This window comes from Anomalospiza imberbis, chromosome 9, assembly GCF_031753505.1.
Source record: "Anomalospiza imberbis isolate Cuckoo-Finch-1a 21T00152 chromosome 9, ASM3175350v1, whole genome shotgun sequence".
Lineage (NCBI taxonomy): Eukaryota > Metazoa > Chordata > Aves > Passeriformes > Viduidae > Anomalospiza > Anomalospiza imberbis.
The window spans coordinates 20,394,092-20,409,136 of record NC_089689.1 but is presented as its reverse complement, the minus strand read 5'-3'; the positions used below and the strand labels follow the sequence as shown (position 1 = coordinate 20,409,136).

Sequence of the window (15,045 nt, the reverse complement as noted above, 5' to 3'; positions counted from 1 at the left end):
TCTGCTCTCCATATCCCTTTGGGGACAAGACCAAATTTTAAATTGTGTGTGTGGGGAAAGATCCCAGTTGGATCCTAAGAAAACCCATCTCCATGCCATGATGAGACCTGGGACTTGTCTGGGAATGCTGGGACATTCCTGGGGATTATCAGAGGACCCCAGTGGGAACAGGATTCTGAGGAGCGCCCACCACAGCAGCAGATCACTGGGCTCTCACATCCTGTTCCCCAGTGCTGTCAGCGGGGCAGAAGTAGGTCCCCACCAACACTCCTCTGGACCCGGCTGTTGCATGATCTTTATTGTCTGTAAAGCAGAGCTGACACCTCCGAAGGGCCACTGCAGAGCTGGAGGCTGTGCACAGCCAACACTGTCCTTTTGCACATGCCAGGGTGGCCCCATCCCATACCAGCAGCGCTGCTCACAACCCCTGGCACCACTTCAGGCCCAGAGCACGCTGAGGGCTGCAGGGCAGGCAGCTGCTGTGTTGCTGCTTCCTTCTCTTGCCCAAAGCTTGAGTATTTGTGTCCGTGGGCTTAGGCAGTACCCTGGCTCCGGAGGGAGGCCCTCTCCTGCCTGCTCTGCTGCTAGCACCCTGCTGCTGCTTGTCCTTGGGGGCCACCCCAGCGTGTCCCAACAGTGTGGGACTGTTAGTGGCTGGCACCATGCCAGGGAGGGGACGGCACAGTCCTGCTGCAGGGAAGGCGCTCTTGGGAAGGGGCACTGCCATTTGGCTGCTTGGCCCTGGAGTGGACGAGCAGCCCCTTGTCCCCACAGCACTGTTCCAGCAGGCTGGGGCCAGCGTTGCCCCTCTGAGCGGTGCCAGCGCAGCCTCATGCCTCCTCGGCGGTGGCATCAATCCCTGCGTAGGTGAAGTTCTCGAACAGGGCCATGTTCACATAGGCCTGTGGGGGAACCCCAGTTAGGAGCCAGTTGTGAGCATGTCCACATCTACCTCCTGTCCCCCCTAGCATGCTCACTGGCACTGTGCCCTATTGTCTCCCTGCACCCAAAAAGTGATGGTGGGGTTAACCCCCACACATGGTTCTGCTGCTGGCTGTCTGGTCCTCGAGGCCAAGGGATGCTCCAGCATGTGGAAAAGCCCCATGGCCAGTGGGCATCCCTTCCACTGAGCCGCTACCACTCACCTTCCTGGCCTCCAGCATGCGGATGAGCTGCATGGAGATCTGGGCGAAGGGTGGGCGCTCGTAGGGGCGGTCGCGCCAGCACTGCCGCATCAGCTCGTACCTGGGGGTGGAGAGTCGTGGGCGGCTCAGTGCACAGAGGAGGAGAGGGGACAGAAAAGCTCCTTGTGGGAGATGGGGGAAGCAGGCAGGAAACTAAAGCCGAGGAAAGGTGTTTGGGTGTGGGACCCCAGCCCATCCCATCCCTAAGCCACAATGCAGAGGCAACCAGGCAGCAGCTACTGAAAGTTGGTGCGAGCCCTGTGGGGCAGGGGGGTTACGTGGGTGCCACCACCAGCCACGGCTCTGTCCACTTACACCTCGTCGTCGCAGTTGCGCGGCTTCTCCATGCGGTATCCCTGGGGCAGCTTCTCATAGAGCTCAGCGCACGTCATCCCGCAGTACGGTGTCCCCCCTACAGCCAGAGACACATGGGGCTGAGGAGGTGACAGTCTCTAGGGTGTTCCCCCCAGGGCCCCAGGATAACTGGACCTACAGGGACCTGACTGAGGCAGGGGACAGGGAAGAGCCTTACCCAAGCTGACAATCTCCCAGAGCAGGACACCGAATGACCACCTGAAAGGGGAGGAGCCGAGGCTGTGACAGAGTGTCCAGCTGTGCCCTGCTGATGGGCACAGGGCAAAGCCCAGGGTGGAACAGGCAGCCAGGGCTTGGGCTGAGCCAGCAGTTCCTCAGGGAGATGCACCAGCATCACGTCCTGCCCTTACAGCACCCAGAGAGAGAGCATTGCCTCTCTGACTGCACCAGAGAGGGGTGGAGGTGGCCACAGCCACGCCCCAGCCCGGTGCCCCCGCCTGCAGCACTTACACATCGCTCTTGGTGGTGTACACACTGTAGTTGAGGGACTCGATGGCCATCCAGCGAACTGGCAAACGGCCCTGGGGAAAGAGAGAGCCACCATGAGGGCTGGATGGGTGCCTCCTGGGTGGAAGACAGCTGTGATGCAGCCAGTCCTGCCATGGTGGGTTGGTCACAATGATGGTGGGCATCCTGCCCCATGGAGATGGCTGGATTCACTCCTGGCTCACCATTGTCTTCTTCACATAGACCTCCTCCCCTCTGGAGAGGCCAAAGTCAGCAATTTTGGAGGCCAGGTTTTCTCCCACCAGAATGTTTCTTGCTGCCAGGTCCCTGTGAATGAACTGAAAGGGAAGAGCAGTTCACGCTCCCTCCTGCTGGCCTCAGGGACCTCATGCCTCGATGGGGAACCCCCAGGCCTCAGGGAGGGTGATCTGAGGGGCCTGCTGGGATGTACCTGCTTCTCACTCAGGTACTGCATCCCCTTGGCCACGTCTGAAGCAAACTGGAGGAGCTGCTGGGATGTGAGGGTGGAGGCAGTGCCGTGCTCCTTGGCAAAGGCTGGGTCTGTCTCCAAGACTCGGCTTTTGCGGAGGAAGTCGAGGAGGTTTCCATATGGAGCATATTCAATGGCAATGTACAGGTAGCCTGGGGGGCAGGAGGAGGTTGGGCTTCTGGGGCTCTCCCCAGCAAAAAGGAATTGACAGCTGGGCAAAGGTTGTGGAGCAGGGTAGAATGGGACAGCCCTCACCCTTGTTCTCACAGGCACCCAGCAAGTTGATGATGTTGGGGTGATGGCCCAGTTTGCACAGCACCTCCAGCTCCCCGGCAAAGTCCCGATGGTCATTCTCTGAAGCAAACTCTGGAAGTAAAGAAGGTATGAACACCGCAGGCTACAACAGGGGCCTTTCCTCTGCTTCTCTGCAAAGGATTCCTGATGCTCCCCAGCACTAGCATGGCCCAGGGCACAGCTGCAGCACTCAGCCCACCCTGCCTGCCTCCCCCAACACTCACCTTTCAGCATCTTGATGGCTGCATTCATTTTCAGGCCGTCCTTTTTGATCATGGCCCTGATTACCTGCCCAAAATTGCCCTCCCCAATCATGTCCTCAAACTTGATGTCTTCCCACTCCAGGATGGGGTAGCTGAGGGGCTCAGGCTGTGGCTTGGGCCGGCGTGTCAGGGTCAGGGTCCCTGAGTTGAACTGTAAGATGGTCTCTTCCCCCTGGCAGATGGAAGAGGGTGAGGTTAGAGGCACTGGGCACCTGTCTGCCCATGCGGCAGTCCCAGCAGGACAGGAGTCAAGGGTGGGCTCCGCACCCTCTCTGCGTGGAAGTGAGGTCTGGCTGCATCCGGACTGGAGGCTATGGAACGTGACCTGGATCGGGCTGGGACGTGGGGAGCAGGGGACACGGTCCTGGTGGGGCAGGCGGCACTCACCGAGCCAGACTGGTACGTAAAGGTGCGGCGCCGGTGGAAAAAATTCTTCTTGATGAGGAAAAGTGCCAGGAGAGCAAACAGGATGGTGAAGCAAGTGACGGACACAGAGCCAACAATGGCCAAGAGCAGCTGCTGGTCTGTTCCCGCCTGCTCAGTGCTCTGGCTGCCCAGGCTGGGCGGCACGCTCAGCACTCCTGCCAAAAGGAGGGATGGAGTGTTGTGGTCCATGGTTGAGCCCTGCCTGGCCTGCACTAGTGGCCAACCACCATGACAGCAGCCCTCTCCCAGCACCAAGACCCCCAATGAAGATACCATAACCACATCCTGAGCTCATGGTGCCAGAGTGGCACAGAGGGGAAGGTGTCACAGCCTAGCTCCTGAAACTGAACCACTGGTTTGTGGACCTCCAACCAGCTTTGGGTCAAGCCATGATCTCCTTGCATGCTGACTCTGCTCCCCCAGCCCCTTGATTCACATCCCCTGCTGCCCAAGGCAGAGTCACTCTGTAGGTGCCATGCTGTCATCATGCCACCCCTGCCCCTGTAGGACTAGGAGGAGCAGATTTTCTTAAGACATCAAGAGTTTTGGTCTAGGGCTGCTGCTTCAGAGCCACACTTAGAGGTTACCACAAGCACCCCAATCATTTTTTGCTGACCCAGAATCTGAGCCCAAGCTGCAGCAGAGCTGTGAGCCCCCTGCCTGCTGGGACACCCCTCTCACCATCCCCGAGGGTCTTGGCTTTCATGGGCAGGCTCCATTCCCCTGGAACATGGGAGTTGGCACGGACACGAAACTGGTAGCTGGTGCTGGAATTGAGGCCCCCAATGATCTTGGTGGTCTCAGCGCCGCTGTCGGTGTCAATCCACTGGGGTTCACTGGTGCTCCCCACCTGCTGCAGCTCCACGATGTACTTGGTGATGCCCCCGTTGGGGTACTCGGGCACCTGCCAGGAGAGCCTGACAGCAGTGTCGGACACGGGCTCTGCCGAGAGCAACTGCGGGGAGGAGGGCCCTAGGACCAAGAGAGGAGAATGTCAGTCCCAGAACAGGGCTCTTCAGTGCTGCTGTAAGGATTGGACCCTGAGGATGGCAATGGCAACCAGAGCCAGGTCAGCTTTGAGGGATCTTCAGGGACCCCTGGCCCCTGCTTGGAGGAGGTGGAGGTGCTCTCCATGTACCACACTGAAGCAGGACAGTACTCCCAAATGTTCCAGCCACACCAGCCACACCATCTGAGGTCTAGATGCCTGTGTATTGATTAGTTCTTGTGACATTTTATTTCTTCAGGCCTCTGTCACATACTGCCTGCCCACCACCTCCTCTGAGCCCCTTCCTGCCTGCCCATATCCCTAACCCCAAATCCCCAAATCATACAAAGCTCTTACAAGCATAGAGCAGAAGAAACCTCTCATTTCTCAAGCCTGATGTCTACCAGTCCTCTCAATGTGTACTGTACAGTGCCAAGCCTCCCCAAAGGCCTCATGCATGCCTTTCCCCTTGGTTGCCAGAAAGCTTGGTCAGGCTGGTGCTCCATCTCTGCATGGTCTTGCACCTACTTCAGGGGCTGCGTGTATGTGTGCCCACAGGTGGAACTTCAGGGCTCCCCAGGCCCTAGTGACCACGCAGCAAAATTACCTGGCAGCAGGGTTAAAGCAAACCAAAGGGAAATATTTTTTTCATGCAGAGTATACTTATACAGAGGAACTAGTTGCTACAGGGTATTGTAAAGGCTGCAAGTAGAGACAGGCCCATCAGGGTTTGGGCAAGGGTGCAGAGAACAGATCTGTTTGTGAGCATCACTCATGATGACCTGAATATCACATTCAGCTTAGGATGTTTCTCAGCTCCTTGGTGCTGGAGACTGCAGGGTCTAGTGAGGAAAGGAGGGCCCATTTTCCCCAAACAGCTGTTCATATGCTATCAGAGATGGGATAAGGAGCAGCAAGACCTGGGGATGGTTGCTGTTACAATTATAACTGATTTATCATTGTAATTCCCTGTTATAGTTCCCAGCATTCCGCTGGACCCACCTTTACTGTTGATCATGACCTTATAGGGGTCAGAGGGTGGCCCCAGGCTGGTGCAGTGGTACACCAGCACCTCCAGCCTGTACTCCTTGTTAAACTCCAAGTCCCCGATGCGGGCAGAGAGCACAGAGATGGACGTGACATTTTTCTCAGAGACCAACCGCCTTGCAGAGTCGAAGAGGTGGACAATGAACCCATGTGCTGGCTCATGGTTGCTTGGCAACTTCCAGTTGACATGAAGCATATTTTTCTCTTCTATGGACCAGCCTTCGATCACAGGCTTGACTGTGGGCTCTGCAAACAAAAAGGCAGCAATATCCCACGGCACATCAGCTGTGAGACCTTTCAGGCTCCGGAATGTGCAGGGTCAGAGTCAGGGTCAGGGCCAGAGAGATGGAGGCTCACCAAGGCAGTCAGTCACCATGATGGCTTCAGGACCCTTGCTGCCCTCCCCACCAGCCCCTGGCCGGCTCAGCTGCACCTTGACGATGTAGGCAGTCACTGGCCGGAGGTTCATGAGGGTGATGTTCTCACTGTTGTCGACTGTTGGCCAAGAAGACATATCAAAACCAGGCCCATCATCCACAGTCTGCCCTGCCACCAGCATCCTCCTCAGCATCACCACAGGGGGCCTGGTATGGAGACATCTGCCCACTTCAGACCTCACCCTCCCACACACAGGTTCTATCTGTGTCCCCCAGCCCCGCAGACACATACCTACAATGGATGACCATGCTGAATTGTCATCCTTGGGCTTGTAGAAGAGCTTGATAGAGGTGATGGGTCCGTCACCAGAGAAGCTATCCACAGGTGACACCACCAGCTGGCGACTCTGCTTGGCCAAGAGCCGGGGAGCGCTCAAGGGCACTGGTGGCACTTGAGGGGAAGAAGGGAATGACACTGGTGAACTGGAAGCAAGAAGGAGCAGAGCATGTATACATCTGCCACCTCTTGGCTCCTTTCAGCTTTGTCAGGAAAGTCTTTTATAATCACCCAAACCTGTCTGCTGGCACTGTAGCCCATGATGGGAGGCACCCCGTCAGGCAGGGTGGTGGTATTGCTGACAGCCATTGCTGACAGCCTCCCCCAGCAACCCTGGCTTGTCCTGCTCATGCCACCACACTTTCCTCACCTCGGATATTGACCTTGACTTTCCGACTGTCCTGGCCCCCGGTCGTGGAGACCCGGCACTCCCAGAGCCCCGTGTCCGCCTTTGTCAGGTGCCGCGCCTCAAACTCGCAGGTGATCTGCTTTGGCTCGATGATGGTTTTGATGACCTGCGGCACAGAGGATGCTCTCAGTCCCTCTGCTCAGCCCCCGGCTCAGCCCCATGAGTCTGAAGCTGCCCAGCAGCTCCAGGTACTCTTGAGGGAGCTATCAACATGGAGATGGTGGTGGGGCAAGGGCACGGGGCAGTACCTTGAGCACGGTGCCATCAGCCTTGCGCAGCTCCACGCTGTCCCTGGTGGGCAGTGGGTTGCCAATGGCCACGCAGCTGATGATGGGCTCTGAGCCCAGGTTGAACTCCAGCTCTGAGGCCAGTTGGATGATCTGGGGAAACCGGTCTGGTACACAGAAATCAACATTAGGGCTGGCCCTGCTCCTCCCCAGGCACAAGAAAGCCTGGCACCTTTTCTTGGACACAGATACGGCCAGAATGCGGTGCCAAAGGAAAGGTGATGGATGCTGTGGTCCAGCCCTGATCCCCATCCCACATGCTGGGCTCAGCAACACTCTCAGTACAGATAATGCTGGGATGCCAGGTCAGATGTTGCCCTTGCAATGTCCTGGTTTCTACAGACTTGTAGTCTCTTTATACAGGCAAGGGGTGCTGCAGAACCAGCTGGTGAGACCAATAACCAGTGGCCCTCCCAGTCACTGGTGAGGAAGGAGCCAGCGCCCATTTGAGGGTGGGGTATAGAAACCTGCCACAGCCCTGTGCCAATCTCACCTGACTTCTCACAGTGCTGCCCATGCCAGCCTGCAGGGCAGACACAGCCACTGAAGCGGTTACAGCTGCCTCCATTTTGGCAAGTGCACTCCAGAGCACAGTCAGGGCCGTAGAATCCTGAAGGACAGGCTGTGGGAAGAGGAGAACTTACTGCTATCCCTGGCCATGGCACAGGACCACAGAGAGAGCAAGCAGCTGATGCAGGCAGCAGTGCTGCTCAGATGTGGACCCTCAGATGTGGAGAGGTTTGCAGAGGTACTGCTGGAGAGCAGCCAGGCCCTGGAGGAAACCCAGCTGAGTGGGAGAGCTCATGAACATCCATGTCCCTGTACCTTGGTCGCAGCGGGAGCCACTCCAGCCCGAGGCACAGGAGCAGCCGTAGGGGTCAAGAAGGCAGAAGCTCAGCCCCCGGCAGCCCTGGGCTCTCTGGCACGTCTCCTGGCAGTTGCGGCCAAACTGGCCTTCCCGGCAGGCTGGAAAAAGAAGCATGGTCTGCCCTCACCCACCATTCATCCATGCACTTACTGCTTGTGCATGGCACAGAGTTGGCTCGGGTGCCCCAAGCCCCATATCACCACCTCAAGGAGACATGGGACCCATATGGGTGCTCCAGCCCTGGTCCAGAAACAGAGGGCACTGAGGGTGAGGAGGCACTGGGGATGAACATGGCATTTCTAGACAGTGCTCAGGTCTAGGGGTGCAAGAAAGCCCCCACATATGCCCTGGGCACAGCACCCAATGCTGGACAGGTGGAACGCACCTCTCTCACAGCGGGTGCCCATGAACCCTGGAGGACAGATGCATTCGCCAACGTGGTCGTGGCAGATGCCGCCGTTCAGACAGTCGGGACAGTCCTTCTCACAGGATGGTCCCCATTTCATTGCAGGGCAGGCTGCAGAGAGAGCAGAGGGGTCCAGAGTGCCACCTGCTGCAGGGCAGGGTACGGCTGTCCCCAGTCCCCAGGCAGCCAGGGCCCTGCTCACCTCTCACAATGAGGCGGTAGAAGGCACTCCACAGAGGGCTGTCCCCCATGAACGTGGCACTGTAGACACCGTTTTCGCTGACACTGACATTGGGGAGTGTCAGGACGACATGGTCATCCTGCACCTCACCCCGGTCCGTGGTTTGGTAGTAGGTGCCTGCAAGGGGACAGAGGGTTATCTGTGACCTCCCGTGCCCCCTGGGCCAGCACCAGGCACCAGCTGGGAGCAGCTCCAGCCCTCTGTCTGCTCTTGGAACTACTTGCCGTTTCTTTTCCACATAACATCTGTCTCCTTCCTCTTGAGGATCCTGGCAGAGAAGGTGGCCACCTCGGCAACATTCACAGATTGTGTGGCCTTCACTGGGAAGAGGTGGGCTGCAGAGGAGGAGGCAGAGATTGCACAGCAGTCAACCCTCGAGGGCGCTCACATCCGAAGGCAGTGCTGACACCCTCAGACCAGTCACACCAGGGCACACCCTGGCATGTTTCTGCTGGAATGTCATTACACATCTCCCTGTCCACTTCATGTTGGACCCAGGACCCCACCAAGCCTCTGCAGGAACAGGGCTCCCTTCCCAGCCCCTTCAGGCAGACACCAAGGAATGGGATTTGGCACCCTGCCCTCTGACCAGCCCACCATCTGCACAGGATGCTGGTGGCAGCAGTTCGGGGAGGTGACATCTGGAACAAGTGTGTATGGTGCACCCTGTCTGCTGGTGAGGTGTGGAGTGCTGCAGGCAGGGAAAGCAGGGCAGGGGAGGGGAATTAAGTGTGTAGGAGGCTGCACTCCAGCCCCCAAGACAAGCAGTCATGGCTGTTTTCCTGATTCCCCAGGTGCTGGGGTGTGCAGCAGCAATGAACTGGAGTATTAATGTGAGTCAGCCAGACCCCAGCCTGAGCACAAACAGGGCTATAAATACCTTAAGGCCTGGGAAACCAAGCCCTGGGCGTGCCAGGACAGACACAAAGGAGGACACAGGCGGCTGCTGGCTTTTGGAGCCTGGCAGTACTCCAGCTTGCACACACTAAAAGGAGCCATGCCGGGTTGCAGCTAAAACACATCCAGCCCTGTGTCCTGCCCCTCTGAGGCCAAGGACCAGGAGGAAGCAGCACACACCACAGACGCCTAGGGAAGGGCACTGCAGGTCACACTTGGCAGTAATTTCCCAGAATCTTCTCCCCACCTATCCCTCTAGCTGGGATCTTTCTTCCATGGACTTTGAAGCCCGCAGTGGTGGGATCACAGATATGGCCCTCACTCTGTTTCACTCCATCTCACTCCCTGGAACGAAAGGTGACATTTCCCTGGGGACCCCCAAACACAACACTTTGCGCACATCGATTTACCTGTCACTCCATCACTGCAGCCCTCCCAAACTGCATCTCTCCCCTGTCTGTCACTTCACAGTGCATTCATCATGTCCCCAGGCAGCTCGGGGACAGCAGCCAGCATGGCTGCTTGTTCAGCTCTTTGCACCCACAGCTGGTGACACAGGCGCACGCAAAGACTTCGTGCCATGCCAGTGGGAACTCCCTCGTGTGACAAGGACTGCTCCTATTCCTAATCTCCCTTATTTTAGTCAGTTATTTACCCATGCAAAGATCTCTCCTACCACCCCCTGGGTGCAAAGTTTCTCTCAAAGAACCTCTTAAAGGGAGTTTTCCCAGTTTTCTCCAGGAATTTGAGCAGACAGTATCAATTTGTTCTTCCACAGCATCCTCACTGCTGCTGCCCCAGAGACCCTACCACTGCAAACTCAGCTGCCTCTTTCTCAGGGACCACACCACCACATATTCTGCTCTTTATTACAGTTTCTGCTAATTTGCCAGGTTCCGATTCGAGTTTTCAGTCCTGTAACTCCCTACCCAGAAGTTTTAGGAGAGTCTAGTTTCCCAAGGGCAGCAACACAGCCTTGCTCATCTCATGCCCAGCCTGGTGATGTCGTGCTGCTCTGTTCTGCTATTCATCGCCTGTCTCCTGCTAACAACAGTGGCATTTTAGACAGAACCCCCAGCAAATTTTCCCAACTCCTGTTGTGCACACAGATACAAAAAAATTTTAAATGTTGGTTTTCTGCAGTTGTTTTTCTGGGTGTCTTTCTGCTCTGGGAAGTGTAAAAGATAGTTTATTGACAGATTTAAACACTTCTGAAATTGCTTCTCAGGATCTCTTTGGTTTGCTTTACTTTGTTTTTTCAGCAATGCTTCCAAAATTTATCAAACTTCCTAAGTTCTTCTCCATGCATGACCTTTTGGGAGCTGCCAGCTTTCCTCTAACAGCATTCCCCACCCACTGTTTAATCACCCTGGCCTGCTTTGGTGTTCTCTCAGGCTAAACAGGAGAGATGGCACACACCAAGCCCCTTCAGTGGGTTCAGTATCCAGCCCTCCTGCAAATATGTACGTTTTTTGTTTACTAATTCTCTTATTTTTTAAACTTCCCCTCTAAACAGAGCAATAGAAGCTTCTTTGGAACTTGTGAAAGAGACACCTTTTTGGCACTTGTAACTCCCACAGGGGCTCCTCCAAAGCACTATTTTAGCCTGGCTAAGTGGACCCAGGAGCGGGGGCTGACTGAGAACACCCCACCATGGGAAACACTGTCCCAAGGATGGAGCCCCAGAGCCATCACCTCCATCCATGATTTATAAACACGGACATCTGCGGGTGCAGAAATCCCTCTGTGCTCTTCACCCCACGCTGCTGGTTGTGTCTCCCACACTGTCTCTCCATTGGCCTCTGCTCCATTCCTCAGTGCTACCCTGCTTGCTCAGACAATCCAGCTCCATTTCCAACAGAACCACAGCCATTTTTCAGCTTGAGTCTCTTTACAAGGAAAAAAGCTGAGCCCTGCTCCCTGGGGGATGCTTGAGCCCCACCAGCAGCCTCTGTGCCCCAGCTTGGAGACACTTGATCTCTTTGCTGAAGTTGTGTGCTCAACACAGGCAGGGAAACTTGTATCCCCTCCTCTTATTCTGAGCAAAAGGTCAACTGTTTTAGCTAGACTTTTTTAAAAAAGAGCTAGAAAGCATCCCGAGGCAAACATCACAGAAAGTTTGAGTCCTAATAGTTTTGCAAAGTCTCAAGCACGGGAGGGGAGGTCAGAGGGGCAGTGTGGGAGGGTGCTGCCCCAGGCAGTATCCCTGCTGCTGGTCAGTCCAGGGAGGCCCTTTCGATTCTTATGGCCCAAAACAGGAGTGGGAGACAAGCCCAGCATTGCTCTTGGCTACAGTGCAATCTGCCAGTGTCTCTCAGCAAGCCCCACTGCTGGAACGGCAATATGCTGCCCTGGGATGGTGTTTGTCCAGCACATGGGGAGACTTGCAAAGATCTGCCCCAGCACTACCCCCTCCCCTTGAGCCAGTGATGGGGGCATGGTCTAGCACAGCTCCAAAGGGCTGCCCCCTGCTCTGGTTAATGATTTCCAGACCCCAACAACCTCCTCCAAGGGCACTCAACTTCCTCTTGGACCTTGCCCTTCTCCCAAGCCCCATTATAAATACAGATGGCTCTTCCATGGGGCTCGACCATGCTCCTCCAGCTGAACATCCTTTCCACCTCCCTTCCATCTCCACCCCACCAGTGCTGGTGGACCCCAAACCTCTTATGGGTCACCACTGTCCTCCCACCACCCTGGCTGGTGCTGGGATTGTGAAGCACAGGGCAGGCAGGTCCCCTGTGCCCCCGACTGGCAGGCGGGGGCCTCCTGCTGCCCCCAAAAGCCACTCACCGTTGTGGCTGTTGTGCACATAGACCACCTGGGCCTGCTCGGTCGGGGTGCGCCCCAGGCAGTAGAGGATCCCCACCAGGTCAGCCTTGGAGAAGCCCCTGGCCTGGACTTGGTTGCTGCGGTTGCGGTAGTTTTGGAAGCCCATTTTGGGGTGTGTCATCACGATCTTGTTCTCCCGCTCGATCTGCAGGTAGCTCACGTCATGCTCCCCCACGACACAGGAGAGGAAGAAGTCGGAATGGGACAGGCTCTGCACGTTGGCAATCAGGGTGATGTCCAGGATGGCCCCTGGGGTGAGGGAGCACAAGGGTGTGTCACAGCTCCACAAGAGCACAGCCACACCAGCCCTGCCTCAGGGCCAGATCCTGTCACCCAGATGTCCCCCCCTTTCCAGGACATTTTTGCCACTCCCAGCCCAGAAGGCACAGCTAGGGCAAAGCAAGGTGCATTGCAGACACATTGGGATGACACAGTGCGCGTTTCTGCTCTCCTTTTAGAGACCCCAGCTGGATCAGCTCCCCAGCATGAGCCAAGCATGCATCAGAACGGGGGTCTTGAGGTGCTTCTCCTCCCATGTCAGAGAGAGGCAGCCAGGGGCTTCTGAGGGCTCCTAATGGCTGATCACAAAGGGACATTTCCTCCCTCCCAACCCTTCTCCGATGGCGCCACTGAGCTTCCACAGCTGCCTAGTCCCACCAAACCACCCTGAGGCAGGGGCTGCTCACTTGAGGCAGATGAAAAGGAGCAATTTACCTGCCAGATGTGGGAAGAGAAGTAGAAGATAAAGCTGGAGTCCCATGTCCTTGGAGCTTGTTCCAAATCTGGCAGAGGTCAGAAAATCCCCAGCATTTCCTGGCTACGGAGGTCAGAGCTGGAGGCTATGGCTGCCTAGGAGCTCCACGTGAGCAGCAGCTCAGGTCCACTGCTCCCTGCCCGTGTCCCCCATCTCTTCTCCGTGCTGTTGCTTGACTTCCAGGGCAGCTGGGACAATCACCTGTGGTGCATAGCCTGGACACGGACTGAGAGATGACCCCGGTTCTGCTGGCTCCGTGGCCAGCCAGCTGCTCAGGAGCAGGGCTTGCTGGCCAAGGGGCCACTGGGGTCCCCTGCCTGGTGGCAGCTCTTCCAGAAAAAGGCACCAGCCCACCCCTCCAGGGCTAGGGCTGCGAGCTCAGGGTTCCCTGAGCCATTGTGAGGCCCTAGCCCAGGCAGGAGGTGTCCCGACTCTGCTTTTTGTCCACGGTTCAGAGTGCCTCATGCCCCAGCCCGCCCGGGCGGCGGCATCCCCATCCCTTCGGTGCAGCCCCGTGGCTGATGGCTGTGGGAAGGGCTCTCTGGAGCAGGGAAAGGAAAGGGGCCAAGGGGCCGTGGCTGGCGGCGGCGGCGGAGCCAAATCCTGTTTCCCATGCGGCGTTTCCTGCTCTCCACCCATTGTTTGGAGACGGCCCTGACTCCAGGAGCCGTCGGGAGCAGCCCTGCACGAGCTGTCCCCCGGGGAGCGGCGTGCGGCGGGGCTGAGGCCGCGCACACCTCGGGACGCCTCAGCCTCCCGCCGCCACGAGCCGGGGTGCGAGGCATGGCCCACCCGGGCTCCGTGCCGTGCCAGGGCTTGACTCATCCTGCAGTGGGGACACTGTCCGGCTTGAAAGGGGCTGAGTGGGAGCCCAGGCAGGGCGCCAACAAGCTGCCCAGCTCACACGGGAGGGTGGCCACTGCCCGAGGAGAAAACCCTGTGGTTTGTGGTAAACATGTCTGGGAGGAAGGGGAAGCAGGAGAAAGCCTGGCTTTCCCTGAGCACTTTCCCATGCACAGTGCTGGCATGGGCACAGCACAGCATGGCCTTGCTACAGCCCAACCCCAGAATGTCTCACACCCAGCATGGAGGCTGTGCCAGCCACCAGCCGGCTCCAGGCTCTTTGCCTGGCAAACAAAAAGCATTCCCCAGGAAATCACCATAAGCTTCACGCACCAAACCTCACACTGCTTCACAAATCAAACTGTTCCCATGTGAAAGCCAGGGATGCCAGGCAGTGAGTCTCATGTTTTGATGTGTCCTGGGCCCATGCTGTATCCGGCCAAAAATCTAAAGCACACATGGAGAGGAAAGGGAAATCCATTCATCGCTTCCGACTATTTACAGAGTGCTCTGGGGCCGCGCGGTGCCGATGGCATGCCGAGGGAGGGATGGCAGTGAGCAGGGGCTCCCACAGTGCAGCTGCCTGGCCACCCCATGGCAGGAGGGGTGGAGAGGATCTGAAAAAGGTGGACACCAGGTGCAGCTGCCCTCATTTGCCTGGAAAATGAAGCTGTCTGTAGAGGCCAGTCAGGCTCAGAACTGTGTGCTTATGTGCAACTCATTCTATGCTTCCCTGGCAGCTGTGGGGGAGCACATCACACAGAGCCCAAGTTACAGTGCACTCCGTGAAATGCCCTCTTTCAGGAGGATCCGTTTGAGGATGGGATTATTTACACAGATTTTTTTGCGGAATGGGAGCCATATGGGGTCATTCTCTGCACCAGGCCATACCAGATCTCAGGGATCCATTGAGGAATCTGACCCAATGTGGTTTGTTTACTTGTGTTTTTTTCTAGGAGTACCTAGATAAGAGCTGTGCTGTCTATCTGTGCATATTCCTTCAGGTGGAGGTAGGGTAGGAAACCTTTCTGGGGAGCTTTATGGCCAGCCAGGACCTTACAACTCCATTTTAAGTTTATCTGTCTCCAGAGGAGGCACCAGAGAGATAGGCACAGCTGAGCACAGCCAAAGCAACTCTCCACGCTTGCTCTCCTGCAACATGGAAAGCTCCAGTTGCCCAATCCACGGGACACTCCAAGCACCTGAATATCTGCTGATTCCATGATCCTCAGCTTTTTTTGCTGAATGACAACAGACTAAAAAAACAAAAACAAAAACCC

General features: G+C 56.7%; 1 protein-coding gene across 1 annotated transcript; it reads right to left on the bottom strand.

Moving 5' to 3' along the window:
* On the bottom strand, positions 1-13,499 carry TIE1 (tyrosine kinase with immunoglobulin like and EGF like domains 1). The gene is made up of 23 exons (XM_068199097.1): positions 12,883-13,499; positions 12,130-12,417; positions 8,664-8,774; positions 8,401-8,556; positions 8,178-8,309; positions 7,750-7,890; positions 7,418-7,546; positions 6,886-7,031; positions 6,599-6,743; positions 6,184-6,342; positions 5,872-6,009; positions 5,470-5,760; positions 4,161-4,451; positions 3,441-3,634; positions 3,015-3,225; positions 2,752-2,862; positions 2,458-2,648; positions 2,231-2,344; positions 2,010-2,080; positions 1,717-1,757; positions 1,500-1,596; positions 1,146-1,245; positions 1-902 (listed from the first exon to the last, which is right to left on the bottom strand). Exons 1-23 carry the CDS (start codon positions 12,926-12,928, stop codon positions 831-833), a joined length of 3,375 nt encoding a protein of 1,124 aa, XP_068055198.1. The 5' UTR covers positions 12,929-13,499; the 3' UTR covers positions 1-830.
* Between the last annotated feature and the right edge of the window lie 1,546 nt (positions 13,500-15,045).

Bases quoted from the DNA above. Each gene is read 5' to 3' on its own strand.
- TIE1 (XM_068199097.1), bottom strand. From the start codon at position 12,928: ATGGGACTCCAGCTTTATCTTCTACTTCTCTTCCCACATCTGGCAG. The intron at 7,547-7,749 runs GTACAGGGACAT...CTCTTCCCACAG, and splicing joins TGGCTCCCGCTGCGACCAAG to CCTGTCCTTCAGGATTCTAC. The intron at 7,032-7,417 runs GTGAGATTGGCA...TCTGTGTACCAG, and splicing joins GCAGCACTGTGAGAAGTCAG to ACCGGTTTCCCCAGATCATC.